Genomic DNA, 22,374 nt, shown 5'->3' with positions numbered 1-22,374 from the left:
TTATCTTATCTTGAAAACTGATAGAACGGATATTCTGATCCGTTAAATGAGTTGTATAGCCTGAGAGAGTGAACAGAGTCCCCCTCTCCCCCCTGTCCACTAGGCTCCAGTGCAGTGTGGGGAGATGGTGGGGCGTCTGCAGGCTGAGATGGAGGACCTGGTGAGGGTGATCAACGACCAGCACCACTACATCCAGGGGCTTCACCTCAGCCAGGCCCAGAAGCTGCCTCAGATCCCCCAGACACACCTCCAGACTGGGGGACAGTACAAAGGTCAGGCAGGGGGTAGAACCCCATAGCTCCTGTTGTTAATGTGGAATTCTATGGGTAGAACATAGAATTAATGGAATGTCTTTTTTCTTTTTACTGAACTGAATTGTGTTTTTGTGTGATTCATGTTTGATTAGCTATTCAATTTTGTTTTTAAAACAGACATAAATAGTCAAAGATAATGCGCTGTATAAGGAATGGATTGGGTGCCATTTGGTGTGCATGCACTGTAACCATGTCCTCTGTGTGTTTAGACTGTGCTGAGATATATAAGGATGGGAACTCAGTTAGTGGCCTGTATATGATCAGACCGGACCAAGCTCCCTCCTCTTTCATGGTGTTCTGTGACATGAGTGATGGAGGAGGCTGGACTGTCTTCCAGAGGAGAAAGGACGGAACGGAGTCCTTCGACAGGTAGGTGGAAAGAAAACACCACTATCGACTGACAGGTTGATCAAATTAATTCATTTTAAGTTTTGATGTATTTTACGTTAGATATCCTAACTAACACCTTTCGGTTTGCAACAAATTGTCATGGTATGCTTTCTCAAAGCTCCAGCACAGATCAAGTATTGGGAGCAGAAAATATTTCTGGTATCAGATTGTTCTCACATAGAAACTTCATTGGGAGGAATGATGTTTAACATGCTTTTTACATTTGTATCACAAAACATGTTTTTGAAAATCGTGATAAAAGGGCCTAAAGTGGCTTCATGTAAGACCTACATGTCTCCTGTAAGACCTTATGACCTGTGAACCCGTACCAGATACAGACAACATCATGGTGTCATCATACTCTTTATAATGTGATCTAACTGATGGAATATGTTCAGACTCTGACATTCACATTCATTTATTCAACACTATAAATATGAATATCTCAAAACTACATTTTTTATTTAAAAAAAAAAAGACATTGTTTGGAACAATATACTCTACAAGTACATCATATTTCCAGAGTGGGCACTTTGGTACTTTTAATGATATAACTCAAACATCTTTCCTCCCAATCACATTTTTGTGAGAATTGCCAAAACTATCTGAGATACCAAAATATTTTCCACTCGCCCTTCGTTGGTTTCAGGTTTAGCGTCACTTGCATGTGGGTGTGTCTCCCTCCCTCTACAGAGCGTGGGTGGAGTATAAGCATGGTTTTGGAGACAGCGAGTCAGACGGAGAGTTCTGGCTAGGGAACGACCCCCTACACTACCTCACCTCTCAAGGTGAAGAGGAAAACCTACAACTAGGGCCAAGAGCTTTTCCCCACCACTTGATCTGACCAGGAAAAACTGCCGGCCCCTAGGAACAGGCTGTAATAGTAATATGACCCAGAGTTGTTCCTGGCCTTAGTCAGGTTATAACTAGGACACAGAGTTTTCCTTGTCAGGTAACAACTCTTGGCTAGAAAAAACATCTAAAAGGCATGTGGCCAAATTCACATGGAATGTACCTAATAATGACAATGAATTGCTTTTATATTACATAGAGCTTTTAACTACAGTAGATCTCAGAGCCCTATTTCCAACTTGAGATAAGTTGACTTAAAATGGACTCAAGTCCAAAAATGTTGACATAAGTCAATCTTTTTATTGGATTAAGTCCTTGTTAAGTTTACTTATCTCAAGTCTGATCATGGCCCCGAGTGCTTTACATTGTACGAGGCCACAGCAACTCAACTCAACTCATCCACCACCACTACTGTCTCACCCACCTGGGTGACAATTGGTGGCCATGTTGGCTCTTTATGACCTGTATTTGACTCTGTTTTCTAGGCGACTACAACCTAAAGATCAACATGGAGGACTTTGACGGAAACCAGCGCTTCGCCAAGTACAAAAACATGAAAGTGGATGATGAAAAGGTACACGTGAACACAACACCACGGTCTTTACTGCAGACATTCCTCACATGGAACAGACACGGTTTTCCCATAACATTGGGTGTCACTATTTTGTCTACTCTTGTTCAAACTGTACCAAAGGCAGTTCAGATCTTGATAGAACGTAACAAACAAGGACGTTTGTAGTATTTCGCCTTCTTTTTAACGCAACACACCCCCCATTCCCTTTCTTTGTTGACATAAGTCCTTGTTCGCAAAAAACCGAACCAATCTACCGTTCATACTGTATAAACTGGGGATTACCAGGACTAGTATACAGAGCATGCCACTGATCAGCTGACATTTTCAACCTCTCCCTAACCATGTCTGTAATACCTTTAACATGTCCAAGTTGACCACCATAGTTCCTGTGCCCAAGGATGCAAGGTAACCTGTCTAAATGTCTACCGCCCTGTAGCACTCCACAACTGTAGCAATGAAATGCTTTGAAAGGCTGGTCATGGCTCACATCAACACCATTATCCCAGACAACCCTGGACCCACTCCAATTTGCATACCACCCCAACAGATCCACAGATGACGCAATCTCTATTGCATTCCCACTGCCCTCTCCCACCTGGATAAGAAGGAACTCCTGTGTGAGAATGTTGTTTATTGACTACAGCTCAGCGTTCAACACCATAGTGCCCTCCAAGGTCATTACTAATCTCAGGACCCTGGGACTGAACACTCCCTCTGCAACTGGATCCTGGACTTCCTGATGGGCCGCCCTCAGGTGGTGAGGGTTGTCAACATCACATCCACCACACTGATCCTCAACAAAGGGAGCCCCTCAGGGTGCGCGGTAGCGCACAACTCCAATACCGTCATTAAGTTTGCTGACGGCATGACGGTGGTAGGCCCCGATCACCAACGACGATGAGACAGCCTATAGCAAGGGCTCTCCAACCCTGTCCCTGGAGAGCTACCTTCCTGTAGGTTTTCATTCCAACCCCAGTTGTAACTCACCTGATTCAGTTCATCAACCAGCTGATTATTAGAATCAGGTGTGCTAGATTATGGTTGGAGTGAACCTACAGGATGGTAGCTCTCCAGGGACGAAGGTTTGAGAGCTCTGGCCTATAGGGAGGTCAGTGACATGGCAGTGTGGTGCCAGGAGCTGATCGTGGTCTCCAGGAAATGGTTGGGCCGACGACAATGCCTCTTCCACCTCAGGAGGCTGAAAAGATTTGTCATGGGCCCTCAGATCCTCAAAAAGTTCTACAGCTGTACCATTGAGAGCATCTTAACTGGCTGCATCACTGTTTGGTATGGCAACTGCTTTGCATTCGACCACAAGGTGCTACAGAGGGTAGTGCATATGGCCCAGTACATAACTGGGCCGAGCTCCCTGCCGTCCAGGACCTCTATACCAGGCGGTGTCCAGAGGAAGGCCCTAAAAATGATAAAACACTTCAGCCACCCAAGCCATGGACTGTTCTCTCTGCTGCCACATGGCAAGCACTACCGATGCACCAAGTCTGGAACCAACAGGACCCTGAACAGCTTCTACCTCCAAGCCATAAGACTACTAAATAGTTAACCAGACTATCTACATTGACCCCCCTTTGCACTAACTCTTTGACTCATCACATACACTGCTGCTACTGTTTATTATCTATCCTGTTACCTAGTCACTTTACCCCTACCCATATGTACATATCTATCTCAATTACCACAAACACCTGCACATCGACTCGGCTATGTACACGGGGTACCAGTACCAAGGTATCGCTACTCATTGTGCATTTATTATTACGTGTTATTACTTTTCTATTATTTTATTTCTCTCTGCATTGTTGGGAAGGACCCGTGAGTAAGTATTTCACTGTTAGTCTACACCTGTTGTTTACGAAGCATGGGACAAATACAATGTGATTTGAATGTCCTTGAGCAAAGGTCCTGGGGAAAACCAGCAATCCTCTTCATTCACCTACTCATATTAGCCCATCGTGGAACAAGATCAATATTTGTAGACAGCAGTATTCAGAAAGATACACCTCAGCAGTGCTCTGTTTAGGAGAACATTGACTGTGTTACAGTATAAGCATGTTACATACCTTGGTCTATCACTCCTGGTCCTCAGCCTATTACCTAAAGTTGTGGTACCTTTTACACTAGGCGTGGGGGAATTCTGGCCCAGGACTTCTGCAGTGTGTGCACACCAATGTAGGCATTTGTTTGAGGTCTAAATTGAAGACCACAATTAGTTGAAATTTGAGATCAGGTGTTAGGTTAAAGGGGATAGTTAAGTGATTTTACATAGTTAAATATTCAAAATCACTGAATTATTACTCCCTAAAATACTCCTCTTCCCCTCCAGACCAGTATAAGCTTCATCTGGGTGAGTACACTGGCAATGCGGGGGACGCCCTCCCCGAAGCCCACCCCTCTCCCAGTGGGCAGTGGAACAGTCTAGGGGCCGGTCAACAGGGAGTCAAGTTCAGTACCTACGACCATCCCAACAAGGACGATGAGAAGTGTATCCGCCATGACATGTCAGGGTGGTGGTTCAGCAAGTATGACCTTCTGCATTACTGTGGAGATTTAGTTACCTCTGAACAACAGAGTATTGGCCTCCTGTATTACTGTGGAGATTCAGTAACCTCTGAACCACAGAGTATTGGCCTTCTGCATTACTGTGGAGATTCAGTAACCTCTCAACAACAGAGTATTGGCCTTCTGCATTACTGTGGAGATTCAGTAACCTCTCAACAACAGAGTATTGGCCTTCTGCATTACTGTGGAGATTCAGTAACCTCTCAACAACAGAGTATTGGCCTTCTGCATTACTGTGGAGATTCAGTAACCTCTGAACAACAGAGTATTGGCCTCCTGTATTACTGTGGAGATTCAGTAACCTCTGAACCACAGAGTATTGGCCTTCTGCATTACTATGGAGATTCAGTAACCTCTCAACCACAGAGTATTGGCCTTCTGCATTACTGTGGAGATTCAGTAACCTCTCAACAACAGAGTATTGGCCTTCTGCATTACTGTGGAGATTCAGTAACCTCTCAACAACAGAGTATTGGCCTTCTGCATTACTGTGGAGATTCAGTAACCTCTCAACAACAGAGTATTGGCCTTCTGCATTACTGTGGAGATTCAGTAACCTCTGAACAACAGAGTATTGGCCTCCTGTATTACTGTGGAGATTCAGTAACCTCTGAACCACAGAGGATTGGCCTTCTGCATTACTATGGAGATTCAGTAACCTCTGAACCACAGAGTATTGGCCTTCTGCATTACTATGGAGATTCAATAACCTCTCAACAGAGTTTTGGCAAAAACATTTATTTTCCACATACACTCCCGACTCCCCTACATATTTATTTGGACAGAGAAGCTAAAACTTTTAATTTGGCTCTATACTCCAGCATTTTGAGAGAAAATGTTTTGTATGATACAGTATAAAGTAACACTTTTTTTTACCATTTAGAAATGAATGCACCCCCATGTTGAAGGTATCATAGGTACTTGGACAAATTCACTTAGTGTATACAATTTAGTCAAGTTTAGTATTTGGTCCCATATTCCTATCCCGTAATGACTACATCAAGCTTGTGACTACACATTTGCAGTTTGATTTGGTTATGTTTTTCGTGTTATGTTTACATATAATCATGAATGAGTCGTGAATAATGACAAGTGAGAAAGTTACAGATGCACAAAGATCATGCCCCCAAAATATGCTAACCTCTCACCATTACCAATAACAGAGGATACAACAAAACATGCTAACCTCTCACCATTACCAATAACAGAGGATACAACAAAACATGCTAACCTCTCACCATTACCAATAACAGAGGATACAACAAAACATGCTAACCTCTCTCATCATTACCAATAACAGAGGATACAACAAAACATGCTAACCTCTCTCACCATTACCAATAACAGAGGATACAACAAAACATGCTAACCTCTCTCACCATTACCAATAACAGAGGATACAACAAAACATGCTAACCTCTCTCACCATTACCAATAACAGAGGATACAACAAAAACATGCTAACCTCTCTCACCATTACCAATAACAGAGGATACAACAAAACATGCTAACCTCACTCACCATTACCAATAACAGAGGATACAACAAAACATGCTAACCTCTCTCACCATTACCAATAACAGAGGGTACAACAAAACATGCTAACCTCTCTCACCATTACCAATAACAGAGGATACAACAAAACATGCTAACCTCTCTCACCATTACCAATAACAGAGGATACAACAAAACATGCTAACCTCTCTCACCATTACCAATAACAGAGGATACAACAAAACATGCTAACCTCTCTCACCATTACCAATAACAGAGGATACAACAAAACATGCTAACCTCTCACCATTACCAATAACAGAGGATACAACAAAACATGCTAACCTCTCACCATTACCAATAACAGAGGATACAACAAAACATGCTAACCTCTCACCATTACCAATAACAGAGGATACAACAAAACATGCTAACCTCTCACCATTACCAATAACAGAGGATACAACAAAACATGCTAACCTCTCACCATTACCAATAACAGAGGATACAACAAAACATGCTAACCTCTCACCATTACCAATAACAGAGGATACAACAAAACATGCTAACCTCTCACCATTACCAATAACAGAGGATACAACAAAACATGCTAACCTCTCACCATTACCAATAACAGAGGATACAACAAAACATGCTAACCTCTCACCATTACCAATAACAGAGGATACAACAAAACATGCTAACCTCTCACCATGACCAATAACAGAGGATACAATAAAACATGCTAACCTCTCACCATTACCAATAACAGGATACAACAAAACATGCTAACCTCTCACCATGACCAATAACAGAGGCTACAACAAAACATGCTAACCTCTCACCATTACCAATAACAGGATACAACAAAACATGCTAACCTCTCACCATGACCAATAACAGAGGCTACAACAAAACATGCTAACCTCTCACCATTACCAATAACAGAGGATACAACAAAACATGCTAACCTCTCACCATTACCAATAACAGAGGACGGTAGCATTTTTTGAGGGGTATGATATTTATGTCTCTAACTTTCTAACTCATCATTATTCACGATTTATTCATGTTTATCCGTAATCTTGGTAGCATCCACATTAATGTAGAATTGTTAAGAAACATATATTATAATTTACAATAAAAGTGACTCCAAAACAACACAATTCATTATTTGCCCTTTTCTATTGGGCACAACATAATCTGAAACACAACCAAAACAAATCAATCAATGGTTGCGTGCCATCGACAGTGTTATTGACTGATAGATTGCTATAACATATGATATGGTTAGCTGGTAAAATACTTATCCAGGAGTTGTAAGATCTGGCAACGTCCAAGCAATGGAACGCGACCTATTACTATGAATCTCAGATGTTGGTGTCATTCTGCGTCTCTCCACCAGGTGTGAGTCTGGCAACTTGAACGGTCACTACTACAACGGGTCGTACCAAGCGGTGATGGATGACGGGGTGGTCTGGTACACCTGGCACGGCTGGTGGTATTCAATCAAATCCGTAGTCATGATGATCCGGGCCTCCGACGTCCATCCGGCTGGATCCAACTGACCAGAACGCCAGACGACATCGATCCTGTTAGAGTTTTGCCTCAATTAGGATAGGCTAAAGGTGGCGTTACGTCATAGAGAACATCCAATCATAACAATTTTGTTGCTAATTGAGGTAAAACAGTAATTCTGCTCATAGATTATTAAAGGATTACATTTATTTTCATCGTCAATTGCACACCAAAAATGTATTTCAGCTTTTAACCCAACCCCTTTGAATCAGAGAGGTGTGGGGGGCTGCCACATTGGGTTCCAGGGGAGCTGTTGTTGTGGGGGGGGGGGGGGGTCCACTGCCTTGCTCAAGGGCAGAACAGATGTTTTATCTTGTTGGCTCAGGGATTCCAACTGGCAACCTTTTGGTTATTAGCCCAACGTTTTAACTTGCTAGGCCACCTGCTGCTAGCCCATATGCATAGTGTAACGACCCTGGGTTTATAAGCGCGGAAATCGACTCTGCCGTTTGAGCATGCTTTTGCGGCACAGTCGATAGCGCGCCGGACCTCGGGCTAGGAGGTCGAGGGTTCGAGACCTGCTCCCTGCTGTTTCATTACAATATAAACTACACATCCAGCCCAAAGCAGGAGGTTTAAAACATACTTTCTTAGTCGCCAATGTAGCATGTCTAACTGTTAAAAATAACAACGTGAATGTGACTGTTGGGCGATTTTTACATGTTTTTCTTTTATAAATAATGGTACAATTGTGTACTTTCCACTCAAATATTTTCTGATTGTGACAATTTGAATAAAATGTTATGATACTATGATCAACATTTACTTTAACAGAAATATTGCCTATATTTCCCCCCAGAGTTCTCTTGCACCCAGAATGGGCACGTTCCAGGTCGTTCTCGCTGGGCACATTCCAATCTCAAAAGAGACTGCTCTATCATATAAATGGGCTTCCTCAGACAAACAGTTCTCCAGACATTGTGAGATCTAATCTACTGCACTAAAGACAACCTGGAACACGCCCATTTATTTTGTGTTTTAAGCCAACCCTTAAAACATTCACTAGTTTCTACCTGTTAATACTGCAGGCAGAAATAAGACACTAGAAATGACTGAATAGTGTGTGCAAACAAACCAGTATTACATTACCGAGAGACAGACAGAGCACCAAAACCTCACCAGTGAAGAGATCTGAGAGAGTGTATTATTTCCATGTTAAAGTAGAGGAGATTTGAGGCCACTGAGGTAGGTGTTAAATGGGTGATCTGTGCCCTCCAGGGTGGATTCCTTTCTCTAGGTACTACTGCACAACAACAAGATTGAGCGTGTGCACACACACACACTGCTTCGACATAGCGGTCAATCATTTTGACAGGTAAAAGACTTGTGTGTAACCAATCTATTCCAATGTATCACGTTATCCAAATACCTTATTAACCATATCCACTATTTAATTATGTATTTATAGAGGGATAATAAAGATAACTTTGACCTTGATTTGTTTATTTACCTTTTAAAATTAAACAAAATGATGGTCAGTTTGAGGCATTCTTGGAAAAGTGGAGAGGTTTGAGATAACATTGGCTCAACACAAAGTTCTGGAGTTTTGGATCGGGAACATTCTGAGCGATAAAGCACAGATGGGTAAATACATTCCACAGTTTTATTAAGGTAGAGAGATGAAGGGTTGGGATTAAAGTTCACTTTAACTCTGAATATCCGCGCCCAGATATGGACTGTTTATACAAGGGGTCAAAAGCAAGTGCTCGTTGGATAAAGCTCTGCTCTTCAATAAGTCACCCTAAAAGTCCTCAAAAACGCTCTATACCAAAGATGGCGGAAAAATGAAGATGCCCCACTCTGGCCGTTTACCAGATATTTTTTTTCATTGACTGTATATGAACCAGAAAAAAGGGAATGCGATGTCTCACTTCCACTTCCGTCTCTGGCCTATACCATTTTCAAAACTACATCCAAGGTTTTTAGCACAAACTTTATTAGGGGAGCGGGGAACACGATGCACAAATAAAAGGAGAATCAAAACGAGCTGAGAAGCTATGTACAAACCCTGAGGTTTAAGTTGCCTGTTCTTTCTCTCTGCTGAGGGGAAAAAAGTGAGAGAAATCAGGCAGAAAAAAAGGCAGAATTGTCCTACGCTTTAAGTAAGTGCATCTGTGCAACATTGTCTTCTCTTTCTGGGAGCAAAGAAAACATCTGTACAAGTCATTGTGGGCAGAAGCCAAAACTGCAGCGTCATCATATGAAGTAGTCCATCCGTATTTGGAATAGCTTTGTCTCCTTGAGAGGCTGGGGTTGGTGATCTGGGGGGTAGGAGGTAAGGGACTGTAGAGGGGGGGTTGTCTTTAGGGTGTGTTGGAGGGGATATCCACACAAACACACACATACACTTTCTCTCCCCCCACACACACACTCTCTCTTTCTCTCTCTCCCCTTGGTGTCCAGTTTGGGTTATCTGGTGGGCGAGAGTGGGGCTGCGGCGGTGGGGAAGGAGGCCGAGTTGCCGGGCGAGTGGAAGGGCGAGGAGGGCGAGAGGCGGCGGGGGCTGGCCAGGTCTCCATTGTGCAGCTTCCACAGCAGCTCCTCATTCTCCATGGAGAGACGCTTGTTGACCTTGGACTCCTTCTGCAGGGTCTGCTGCAGCATGGCCTGCTCACTGGACAACTGCCTACAGGAGACACAGAGAGAGGTCAGAGAGGGGAAGACACACAGAGAGGAGAGAGAGGTCAGAGAGGGGAAGAAACACACAGAAGAGAGAGAGAGGTCAGAGAGGGGAAGAAACACACAGAAGAGAGAGAGGTCAGAGAGGGGAAGACACACAAAGTGAAGGTGGTTCACTGAACAGCCTCTATTTCACCAACACAGAGAAACAGACACAGAGGAACACACACATTCTTAGAACAACATTATGTATGATAGAAACCCTGCTGGAAGGACAGATGGTGAAGATGAGGATTCTGGAGAGAGATGAGTCACTCCTCTCTGCAGTACGTACTTGGAGAGTGCGGTGTGTTTGTCCATGCGGGCCCTGTAGTCTTCGTTCTCCTGCTGGACTTTGTTCAGACGCTCCTCCAGCTTCACGTTGCTCTCCATCTTGCGCCAGACAGACAACACAAATGTAAAAGTTCAAATGAGATATTTCTCTCCGCTCCTGTACTTGAATCATGCCATAATACTATGTACTTGTTTGCATGTATAGATTTTCTCTGCAGCATCGCATTAATGGAAACCAAGACTGTTCTCAGGGCAGGCCTATGTTTGAGTTGCGTCAGGGACAATTTTAGCATTTTAGCTAACCCCTTTCCTAACCTTAACCTAATTCTCCTAACCTACCACGTTAATTCTCCTAACCTGCCACGCTAATTCTCCTAACCTGCCACGCTAATTCTCCTAACCTGCCACGCTAATTCTCCTAACCTGCCACGCTAATTCTCCTAACCTGCCACGCTAATTCTCCTAACCTGCCACGCTAATTCTCCTAACCTGCCACGCTAATTCTCCTAACCTGCCACGCTAATTCTCCTAACCTGCCACGTTAATTCTCCTAACCTGCCATGTTAATTCTCCTAACCTGCCACGTTAATTCTCCTAACCTGCCACGTTAATTCTCAGGAGAATTGTCTTGGTTTCCTCTAACGCGATACAGCGATTTGCTCACTAGATCATGTGACATATGCAATGACTCTGTAATAGAAGCCTGGTGTCTGTGCACTTAACACTGATGATGGCTTGATGCAGAAACGTTTGTGTTTTGTTTTCAGCTTCTATTTATGCACAATAAACTTCTGGGCACCATAATGTCCCAATAGCTGTGGATGATCTCCTCTTTTTAGACAGTGTGCAGGTCTCCACCGCTCCTAGACGGTTTAGGCCCAGGATTCTGATCAGCACTTTGAGACAAAGGTTTTTGTTTTACTAGGTTGCGTGCTCTGAAGCCTCCGGTGAGGCAGACACAATCTTTCCAATCATGACTCAATATTCGTGGTGTATTTATGCAGTTTTGTTTTGCAGCGAAATTACTCTTTATGTGGTGACTCCCAAGACTGAAGACAATCTATCATGAGCTTGAACGGCAAAAACAAACCGTTACCAAAACACTCCGCCTTCACAGGAATGTGTGTGTGTGTGTGCACATCTTATAAGGGATGACATAAGATGGCGCACCCTTTCAGTGATGTACAGAGAGAGCTAGCAACAGCGAACATACACAGCTCAGGGCATGTGCGTGTGTGTAGGCGCGTTGTCATCGACGTGTGTGTGCGTGCGTCCTCACCAGCTTGTCCATCTGCATGAGCTTCTTGTCTTGTTGGTGAAGCTGCTTGGTCTTGATCTCCAGAACCACCTTAAGACTGTCCAGCTCCTGTCCCAGATACAACACATGGGAGTCCTTCTATAGGGAGAGAGGGAGATAGGGGGGGAGAGAGAGAGAGAGAGAGAGATTTTCATTCACAAACCAGTCCTATTCCTAACCTCTTCTATCCCCTACAAACTGTTGTTCCAGACAAACAACAGTCATTCAATAACCCACTTTAAGATGGATGATTGCAGTACCAGTTGTGGGTTTGATTCCCAAATGAAACTAAATATGCATGAGTCACTGTGGATAAATCCCAGAGCTGACCAGAGCTGCATGTCCATTAGCAACCAGCAGGGGGCAGTATTCCACCAGTATAAAGACCATAAAGGCCCAAAAACAACAAAAAAGAAGCAGTAAACTGGGACATCTGTCTCACAGCAGTAGTATTGTTGACTGAGGTACACAGTGTACCAGAACAATAGCATTCTTCAGCACCTTCCTGTGTCCATGGGGCTCTGGGCATAATTAGGCCACTACATAGGGTGCCATCATATTCCTTTCACCTGGTTCTTCTCTGCCAGAATCCTCCTCCTCTCCTCCTCCGCTCGCAGCTTCTCGCTCAGCGCCTCGTTCTCCAACGTGAGGTCCTGGATTTTCTCCTGTTGTGGGTGTGAGAGAGAGAGAGAAAGTGGTTGAGAGAGAGAGAAAGTGGTTTGAGAGAGAGAGAAAGTGGTTGAGAGAGAGAGAGACTGTTAAGTCAACGCTACAACAGTGTTACTCCCTGATACTGAGTGTATATAAGACAAACAGAAGATAGTAGTAGTATCTTTATTGGGTAAACGTGTTGGTAAGGCTGTGATCAGGGAGGCAGAGGGAACATGGATCTCACAGTGAGAGTGGCCTCCGTTTCCTTTCGTGTTTTGTCCAGGTTCTCCAAGTCCTGTTCCAGGGTTTTCCTGAGCTCTGCAAAACAACACACTGAGTCAATGGAGGAAAAGCAGTCACTTAATCACACATTAAAACACTTTGGATTAGTCATTTCTCATGTGAAAACCAACCAAGTGTGTGGATGCCTGAGATGGATGGATTGATGGGTGGATTGATGGGTGGATAGATGGAGGGATTGATGAGTGGGTGGGTGGGTGGATGGATTGATGGTGGGGTGGATTGATGGGTGGATGGGTGGGTGGGTTGAAACATGCATTTTAGGACAGAAGAACAGCGGGATGAATTTCAATGAGTTCTGTGAAGGTGTGTGGTTGTGTGTCCTCACCTTGGACGGCGGTGTCGTAGGTCAGTCTGAGCGTGTCCATCTGCTGAGCGTGGCTGGCCTCAGAGTTTCTCCTCAGAGTCTCCTGTCTGCTCCTCATCTCCTCCAGCTGACAGAGAGAAGAAGAAAACGGATTTGATTGATCATTCTAATTCCCATGGGCTCCTCTCACCAGTCAGTAATACAAGTACGCCATCAGTTACGGGGTGAATCTCAATAGTCTAAGGTTTCCTCTGTATATTTCCAATTCATACTACTAAGATTCCCTCCATTATTATGACACATTTCAAATCAAAAGGTTATTGGTTGCGTACACAGTCTATCAGATGTTATAGCGGGTGCAGGGAAATGCTTGTGTCACCAGCTCCTAACAGGGCAGTTCAAATGAGAAATAATACAATGAACTATGTGGAGAATCCAGTATTTAAATACACAGTGTGAAAGCAGCATAAAAGAAACGGGAAGTGTTTTATGTCTCTATATACACATGGGACAGCAGCATTGGCTGTGTGTGTATGTGCAGTAGTCTGCACGTGTATGAGGTGTGTGTTTTGTATGGGAGTACTTGTGCAAAAAAGTATCTGATTTGGAAAAAGCTCATGTGGATGATTTATCGCTGATTGAATTACCAGTTAGGTGTAGGACATAGAGGACTCAGGAAGTAATACTACGTGCCAATTCATATTCATCCACGCCGTCCCGTTCTACCGCTGATGACATCAGGGAGTAATAACCATGGCAACGGTCGTAAATCTCGGGAAGCGTTTACGAGTTGGGCGCTGTGTGTGGTGCGGGTAACAGCCAATGGAGTATTTCAGAAGTGCACTAATGCTGTGTTCACATGCTAGTCGGAACTAGGAAACTCCGACTTGCTAACAGGTTGTAGTTAAACACGTTACACCCGTTAGCAAGTTGAACATTTCAGAGTTCCAACTGGCACGTGAACGCGGCATGAACCACAGGATGTGAGTCATAACGATGACATCACACCAACCCTATCCCCTCGGCCCCCAGCAGCCTTAGAGGCGGCGTATCAATCGCTAATAGCTAAAACCTCAATACTGTGTTTATAGTGCGCTGATGTTGATCAACGCTGGCTCTATGCCTTTGTTCATGTTCTGCTTGGACTGCCTGTGTTACACACGTGTGACTTACTGGGTTCAAAACCCGGACTTCTCCCCGCTGTAAGACTTGTGTTAGCCCTCTGAGCTAAAGCCTAGGCATTAACTCAGAGAGCCAACGCGAGTCTTTATGTCTTAAGGCAAGGTTACTCATCATCATCATCTATGTCAAGGCCATCAGACTGTTAAATAGCCATCACTAGACGGCTACCACCCGGCTACTCAACCCTGTACCTTAGAGGCTGCTGCCCTATACACATAGACATGGGAATCACTGGCCACTTTAGTAATGGAACACTAGTCACTTTAATAATGTTTACATACTGCTTTACTCATGTCATATGTATATACTGTATTCTATTCTACTGTATTTTAGTCAATGCCGCTCTGACATTTATATATTTCTTAATTCCATTATTTACTTTTAGATGTGTGTATTGTTCTGAATTGCTAGATACTACTGCACTGTTGGAGCTAGGAACACAAGCATTTCGCTACACTTGCAATAACATCTGCTAAAAATGTGTATGTGACCAATACAATTTGATTTGATCAGTGAGCAAGACTTGCGTTTCCCCCCCCCCCCCCGAGGTAAAACCCCCTGACTTCAGCTCGGCGGGCTAACACACTTGTTCAGGTACACAAGCCCAGTCACCACCTCGCCACTGACCTGTTGCTCCATGAGGGCGCGGCATTTGTCCGCCTCCTCCTGATAGGCCTGGTGCACCTTGTCCCACTCTGCCTGGTAGAAGGCCTTGAGCCTCTCCTCCAGGCCGCTCAGCTCAGCCTGGTGATCCCTCTGGACTCTCCGCACTGCCTCCTCCAGAGACACCCGCACCTCCTCCTTCTCCTTCTGCAGCCGCTCACAGCACTGGGACGAGGAGACTGGAGAGGGAGGGGGGGGGAGGAGAGGAAGAGGGGAGAAGGAAAGGGAGAGATGGAGAAAGAGACTCTGTCATCGTCACTTTGTATTTTAGAATTCACTTTCAAAACACAATTACCCAGAATGAGGCTCTATGATAAATAATGACTTCACTGTAATAAGAGGGGGACCGTGTTGGAATAACATCTCCTAACGGCCAATTGGTGTTTTTGTAACAGCGTTGCATAAACACCAATTGGATGTGAACATCTGACGACGCACTGGAAAAATGCATGACTGTTCCAACATTGCGCAATCCAACCCTAACCTCTATCTTGACCAGAATCATATGCACCCTTTCACACAACACTTTACATGTCCGCTGAAAACTAAGGCTAAGATTCCAGGACCCATTCAACCAGGCCCTGAACTAAAAAGCCCCTTCAACAGCAGATCTCCATTGAACGTAATTGTTTTGCCCAACCAAGAGTAGAATTAGTGTGGGTCTAGTAGGCTATAACCGACTTAATCGACATCTAATGATAGGACTATATTTTAATACATATGTAATAATAGACCCATATATGTAATGATAATAGCAGATTCCCACAGCGCAGCACAGAGCAGCCTGGACAGTTGACATTTCCTCATATCCTCCCCTGTGGGATTAACTCTGAGGCCTGTTGCCACGGCGATGTTGTCATAAAGGCCGGCAGCTGTAAGCCCGTTAACAGACAGGTCCTGTCTTTATTATGGGGTAACTAACAGAAAGGGAATGTGTGTGTGTGTGTGTGTGTGTGTGTGTGTGTGTGTGTGTGTGTGTGTGTGTGTGTGTGTGTATGTATGTATGTATTGGGGGCAGGTGTGACTGGCATGTGGCCCCCGTATTATGACATCAGCGATGCCCCCCCCCCCCCCCCACAAGTTGTTTCATAACACGACATCATGGGTCAAGAAGGAACAAGGACGGGAGCTGGAAAGAATGTGTATCTAAGGGCAGATCTAGGATCAGGATTTACTCAAGCCTGTTACTGTAGCCATTATCAGCTCAAGATAAAATTGATCTAGGGTCAGATTTAAAGGGATAGTTCGGGATTTTGGCAATGAATCCCCTTTATCTACTTCCCCAGATGAACATGAACTTGTGGATACCATTTCTATGTATCTGTGTCCAGTATGAAGGAAGTTGGAGGTCGTATCGCAAGCCAGTGCTAACCAGCAGAGACATACAAAATGGTATCCATTAGTTCATCAGACTTCGGGGAAGTAGATAACGGGCTTCAATGCCAAACCTGAAATATCCCTTTAACTCAATCCGCAAATTTTAACTGTGACCATTATCCACTCATTATAAAGAGCCTAGAACTGTTAATTGTAAAACTGTCGGAAAGACAAATAAAATCCCTGGAAGTCAGACTGACAATGTTCTTTCACTAGCTTGAAGAGAAACGTATTGACATAGGTTCTGCTGGTCAAACATACAGTAGACATAGCAAAGAGACTTGTTAGCACTTCTCAAAGTCTGACGTTAACAGGCAGAGTTTTGAAGGAGGTGGTGAGAGTGAGATTCATACATTCCACAGTCATGTGTAAAAACAGGGGTCAAGGTTCAACAAGCACACCAAAGCCCCCACTCATCAAACAGATGGTAGTCGATGCATTTTCTGCTGAGGTTCGGTGGGAAAAAAAAGTGCATCTATGCACGTGTTTGCATTTAGGGGGAGAGGGCTTGGTACGGCAGTTAAAGGGTGTGTCCGGGCTTGCACGAGTGTGTGTGTTGAGACCGAATGGTTTTCACTAGAACTGTGTAGTAAAAGTATGTTTGTATAAAACGTGTGTGAGAGAGAGAAGTGTGTGAAGGAATAAAACGACAGAATTGTAGTTGGAGTGTTGTGTGTGTGTGTGTGTGTGTGTGTGTGTGTGTGTGTGTGTGTGTGTGTATCATGCATGCGAGTGTGTGTGCCTGTCTGTTTAAAGAGAAGGGGGCTTTCTAGCTCTCTATATCCCTGACAGCAGACGGCCGTTGGTATTGTTCATCAGAACCACTACCGTTGGTATTGTTCATCAGAACCACTACCGTTGGTATTGTTCATCAGAACCACTACCGTTGGTATTGTTCATCAGAACCACTACCGTTGGTATTGTTCATCAGAACCACTACCGTTGGTATTGTTCATCAGAACCACTACCGTTGGTATTGTTCATCAGAACCACTACCCGTTGGTATTGTTCATCAGAACCACTACCGTTGGTACTGTTCATCAGAACCACTACCGTTGGTATTGTTCATCAGAACCACTACCGTTGGTTATTGTTTATCAGAACCACTACCGTTGGACTGTTCATCAGAACCACTACCGTTGGTATTGTTCATCAGAACCACTACCGTTGGTATTGTTCATCAGAACCACTACCGTTGGTATTGTTCATCAGAACCACTACCGTTGGTATTGTTCATCAGAACCACTACCGTTGGTACTGTTCATCAGAACCACTACCGTTGGTATTGTTCATCAGAACCACTACCGTTGGTATTGTTCATCAGAACCACTACCGTTGGTACTTGTTCATCAGAACCACTACCGTTGGTACTGTTCATCAGAACCACTACCGTTGGTATTGTTCATCAGAACCACTACCGTTGGTATTGTTCATCAGAACCACTACCGTTGTATTGTTCATCAGAACCACTACCGTTGGTATTGTTCATCAGAACCACTACCGTTGGTATTGTTCATCAGAACCACTACCGTTGGTATTGTTCATCAGAACCACTACCGTTGGTATTGTTCATCAGAACCACTACCGTTGGTATTGTTCATCAGAACCACTACCGTTGGTATTGTTCATCAGAACCACTACCGTTGGTATTGTTCATCAGAACCACTACCGTTGGTATTGTTCATCAGAACCACTACCGTTGGTATTGTTCATCAGAACCACTACCGTTGGTATTGTTCATCAGAACCACTACCGTTGGTACTGTTCATCAGAACCACTACCGTTGGTACTGTTCATCAGAACCACTACCGTTGGTATTGTTCATCAGAACCACTACCGTGGTATTTTCATCAGAACCACTACCGTTGGTATTGTTCATCAGAACCACTACGTTGGTACTGTTCATCAGAACCACTACCGTTGGTATTGTTCATCAGAACCACTACCGTTGGTATTGTTCATCAGAACCACTACCGTTGGTACTGTTCATCAGAACCACTACCGTTGGTATTGTTCATCAGAACCACTACCGTTGGTACTGTTCATCAGAACCACTACCGTTGGTATTGTTCATCAGAACCACTACCGTTGGTATTGTTCATCAGAACCACTACCGTTGGTATTGTTCATCAGAACCACTAACCGTTGGTATTGTTCATCAGAACCACTACCGTTGGTATTGTTCATCAGAACCACTACCGTTGGTATTGTTCATCAGAACCACTACCGTTGGTATTGTTCATCAGAACCACTACCGTTGGTATTGTTCATCAGAACCACTACCGTTGGTACTGTTTCATCAGAACCACTACCGTTGGTACTGTTCATCAGAACCACTACCGTTGGTATTGTTCATCAGAACCACTACCGTTGGTACTGTTCATCAGAACCACTACCGTTGGTATTGTTCATCAGAACCACTACCGTTGGTATTGTTCATCAGAACCACTACCGTTGGTATTGTTCATCAGAACCACATTGTACAGGCGTTCCAACCAGATGCCTCTAAGGCATCTTGCACAGTTGGCGAGGTTTGACGAGGTCTGGCAGGACGTCAGACGGTCATGGGGCACGTGGGTAAAGTGAAACGGCGTACGTTTCCTCTCCATTTCGTAACACATTACAACATCTGGGGTCTGGGCCAAGTCAAAGGAACAGAACTGAACAAGCCCACTCCTCTGGAACGCCACTCTGACATCATTGGTGGAACAGAATGGAATGCCTTGTAATGTATGAAACGCATCCAGAACATTGAGTGTTTCAACATGTTCACAAACGCTTTCCCGCCTTGTTTGAAATGATCACCACTAAGAAAAATGGATAGCTGTGAGCATGGATTCTATCACATATTATTGACCTATCCAGTCGTGTCAGATCAGGGATCATCTTGAAGGGAGGAAGGATGCACGTTTTTACAATTGGAAGTATTTGAACATTCTAAAAACATCCAAATTCTGGGGAAACATGGATCGAAATGTTGTCAAAATGTCAGATTGTACTACAACAGGGTTCCCCAACTGGCGCGCAGATGATTTTATTTGGTCCCCCATGTAACAAATTAAAGAGTGACTAAAAACACCAGCAAATCAGCTCCAAGTGATTTTTATTTTGTTCATAAGTCTACCCCACGCATAATATATGTATGTGATTGTATCCAAATGTAAGCAAGGTTTGAAATGATTGTGTTTTAGTCAAATATTATATCTGTTTGGGCTTCATGCCGTCAATTTGCAGTCTACAAAGTATTTGTAATTGTGTTCTGGCCCCCTGACCATCTCCTCAAGAAAGAAATCATCCCGCGGTGTAACCTAGTTGCTGATCCCTGCTCTACAACCACCAGACGTTTCTCCAGAATTAGTCTGAACACTTCCTCCTAAAGAGAACAACCCCCTTCCCTGACAAGCAGTTCCACAGCACTCAAACCCATTATGTTAAGACTATTGTCCTGTCACGACAGTGATGTAGCATGTCTCCATACGGGTAAACAAAGATGATGCTGCAGAGAGACTACCACTAACTACTGGTGGTGAATGCTTGGCGGGAAGACGTTAAGTCATGCTTGGAGGAAGACCGTGGACAAAGGAGACTGTCTGCCTGTATCTGTAATTATTAAGGCTTTATGACCGCTGCACGGGCTACCAATAACATCAGTTCAATGCATTTCACACGTACTTGCACGCAAACAGATGTACACACAGGCACACACAGTTTTGCAAAACATGCCGAGGCTTGCATTCACGCTTCCCAAATACAGCATGCCTAGGGGGTGGGGGCTAATAACAATGTCTACACAGAGGCAGAGAAGCACACAGTGCTTTGGATGGCAGTTGACGACCTGATAAGGCCTTAATGATAAGCCAACAGGTTAGGGGAATGAGAGTGAAACAGAGGGAAGGTTCATTCACATTGAGTGTTGTGAAGAAAAAAAAAAAATTGTTGGCTTCACTCATAACGAGACACAATTGGCAGATTAAATGTTTTCGTTGATCATTTTCTTATTTACAGATTTACAGATCCACTTGAGCAACAGACGCGTTGATAAACGTGCGTATGTAAGAGGTAGAGGGGTGGACGAGCAGCGGGGTGAAGTGAAGACATGCTTGAGGTGGTTTTTTCTTACTGAGTTCATCGCGCAGGTTAGAGAGCTCCAGGGACAGTCCTTTCTTCAGCTTCAATGACTCTTCACGCTGTCAGAGAGAGAGAGAGAGAGAGAGAGAGAGAGAGAGAGAGAGAGAGAGAGAGAGAGAGAGAGAGAGAGAGAGAGAGAGAGAGAGAGAGAGAGAGAGATAACGATTAGTTATTAAGTCAATGGAAAAAACTATTCCTAAACTATGTGAGACTTTCGTTTCAAGTGGAACCAGACAATCGTTTTACGTCAGACATTATGACTCGACTGACAGTCATCTTTCCACAACATCATTCCTTGGCACCAATAGCTTCTTAGACTTGGAACAATTAAAGGCTTCAGTATGGTGACCTAATAACAGTACAACACATTCCTATAGGCGTGTCGAGGAATGCTGTAACTTCTAACAACAACCTACAATAACCTACATTAGCCTGCTGGGTAGGCTACAGAGACTGAGTCAGTACAGTTCTGAGAGCAGCATTTTCCTAGCCTGGTCCAGATCTGTTAGTGCCGTCTTGCCATCTTCTATGGTGCCGTAGGAGTTGGCGAGACAGCACAAACGGATTTGGGAACCAGGCTAGCGTTTTCAGCAGCCGTCTCAACAGACACTGTTTTCCTTCTGACACTGTATCCATATCACTCCGTTATCATACTGTGGAGAGACGACTTTCAGGGTGACTTAGAAGTGACATAGGGCATCTTAGAAACAGGGAACACGTGCTATGAAAACTCATCTGACACAGGCCTACGCATTAATAAGTAGATAGTTTGAGTCTAAAACACACAACACGCTTCCTCTCAGACGTCACGTACACAAATTCTCTCATGAACCTGTTCATTCTTACGGACTCACACTCTCCTACATATCAACATGGTCTCAACATCCTGAAAAGATGGAAGGCTACACCCTGTACTAATCCAACCCAGAGCTCTCACACACACACACACACGATTATCTGAATGGTCAAAGAGACGGTGCTGTAATAAATGTCCACACTCTTTAAAACAGAGACACAACGATCACTTCATAACCGTCTCTATTTGACACATGGCATGATGACATACTTTATAGTCAGGAATCCAATCTGTCAGCTGTAAGTGAACCGATAGAGAGATAGAGATAGAGTGATAGATAGGAGAGAGAGAGAGAGATAGATAGGAGAGAGAGATAGAGAGAGAGAGTGATAGATAGACAGAGAGAGAGAGTGATAGATAGATAGAGAGAGAGTGATAGATAGAGAGGCCAAACAGCCCGCCAACAGATGCGCAAAACAAAAAAACAACGAAAAAAATAAAGCAAACGGAGCGAGAAAGAGAGAGAGAAAACAAACACACCTTGCCTTTCTTTGTGGTATGTGGAGGAGACTTCAGGCAGGCGTTGCTGCTAGAGGAGCCCATGTTATTCCCCCTGGGCTGCCGAAGGGCCAAGTGCTATAGCTAGGAGCTCCACTACAATGTGCCTGGTCGGAACCTCCTCCTCTCCTCCCCTCTCCAACACCAACCACCTCCACCACTCCACTCTCTCGCTCGCTCAGGGAGCTGGTCTGTCTACATCAAATAAACTCCCTCTCCAAGGAGTACTCAGCACATCAAAGCCCTGCCTAGCAGTACCTCCCACCTCCAACCCAGCCGCCCTTGGCCAAGCTCCAGCACACGTGTATTTCCCCTAGAGACAGGGCCTGGAGCAGGGGGGTCATGGGGGAGGTGGAGGGCTAGATGAGAGTGAGGTCAGGCTGG

At 44.3% G+C, this 22,374-nt stretch overlaps 2 protein-coding genes across 2 annotated transcripts; one reads left to right on the top strand and one right to left on the bottom strand.

Annotated features, from left to right (window-relative positions):
* Positions 1–3,851: 3,851 nt before the first annotated feature.
* On the top strand, positions 3,852–7,861 carry LOC120037676 (fibrinogen-like protein 1). Its single transcript, XM_038983677.1, has 3 exons — positions 3,852–3,876; positions 4,472–4,667; positions 7,607–7,861. The coding sequence occupies exons 1-3, from the start codon at positions 3,852–3,854 to the stop codon at positions 7,767–7,769; spliced, it is 384 nt and encodes a 127-aa protein (XP_038839605.1). The 3' UTR covers positions 7,770–7,861.
* A 1,507-nt stretch (positions 7,862–9,368) lies between these two features.
* LOC120037675 (microtubule-associated tumor suppressor 1 homolog A-like) lies at positions 9,369–22,035 on the bottom strand. The gene is made up of 9 exons (XM_038983676.1): positions 21,973–22,035; positions 20,629–20,695; positions 15,096–15,310; positions 13,308–13,413; positions 12,924–12,997; positions 12,598–12,693; positions 12,011–12,127; positions 10,733–10,830; positions 9,369–10,405 (listed from the first exon to the last, which is right to left on the bottom strand). The coding sequence occupies exons 1-9, from the start codon at positions 22,033–22,035 to the stop codon at positions 10,189–10,191; spliced, it is 1,053 nt and encodes a 350-aa protein (XP_038839604.1). The 3' UTR covers positions 9,369–10,188.
* Positions 22,036–22,374: the final 339 nt, after the last annotated feature.

The sequence above is a fragment of the Salvelinus namaycush genome, unplaced genomic scaffold, assembly GCF_016432855.1.
Source record: "Salvelinus namaycush isolate Seneca unplaced genomic scaffold, SaNama_1.0 Scaffold1810, whole genome shotgun sequence".
Lineage (NCBI taxonomy): Eukaryota > Metazoa > Chordata > Actinopteri > Salmoniformes > Salmonidae > Salvelinus > Salvelinus namaycush.
The sequence above is the reverse complement of the archived record's forward strand: the minus strand, read 5'-3'. Positions and strand labels throughout refer to the sequence as shown.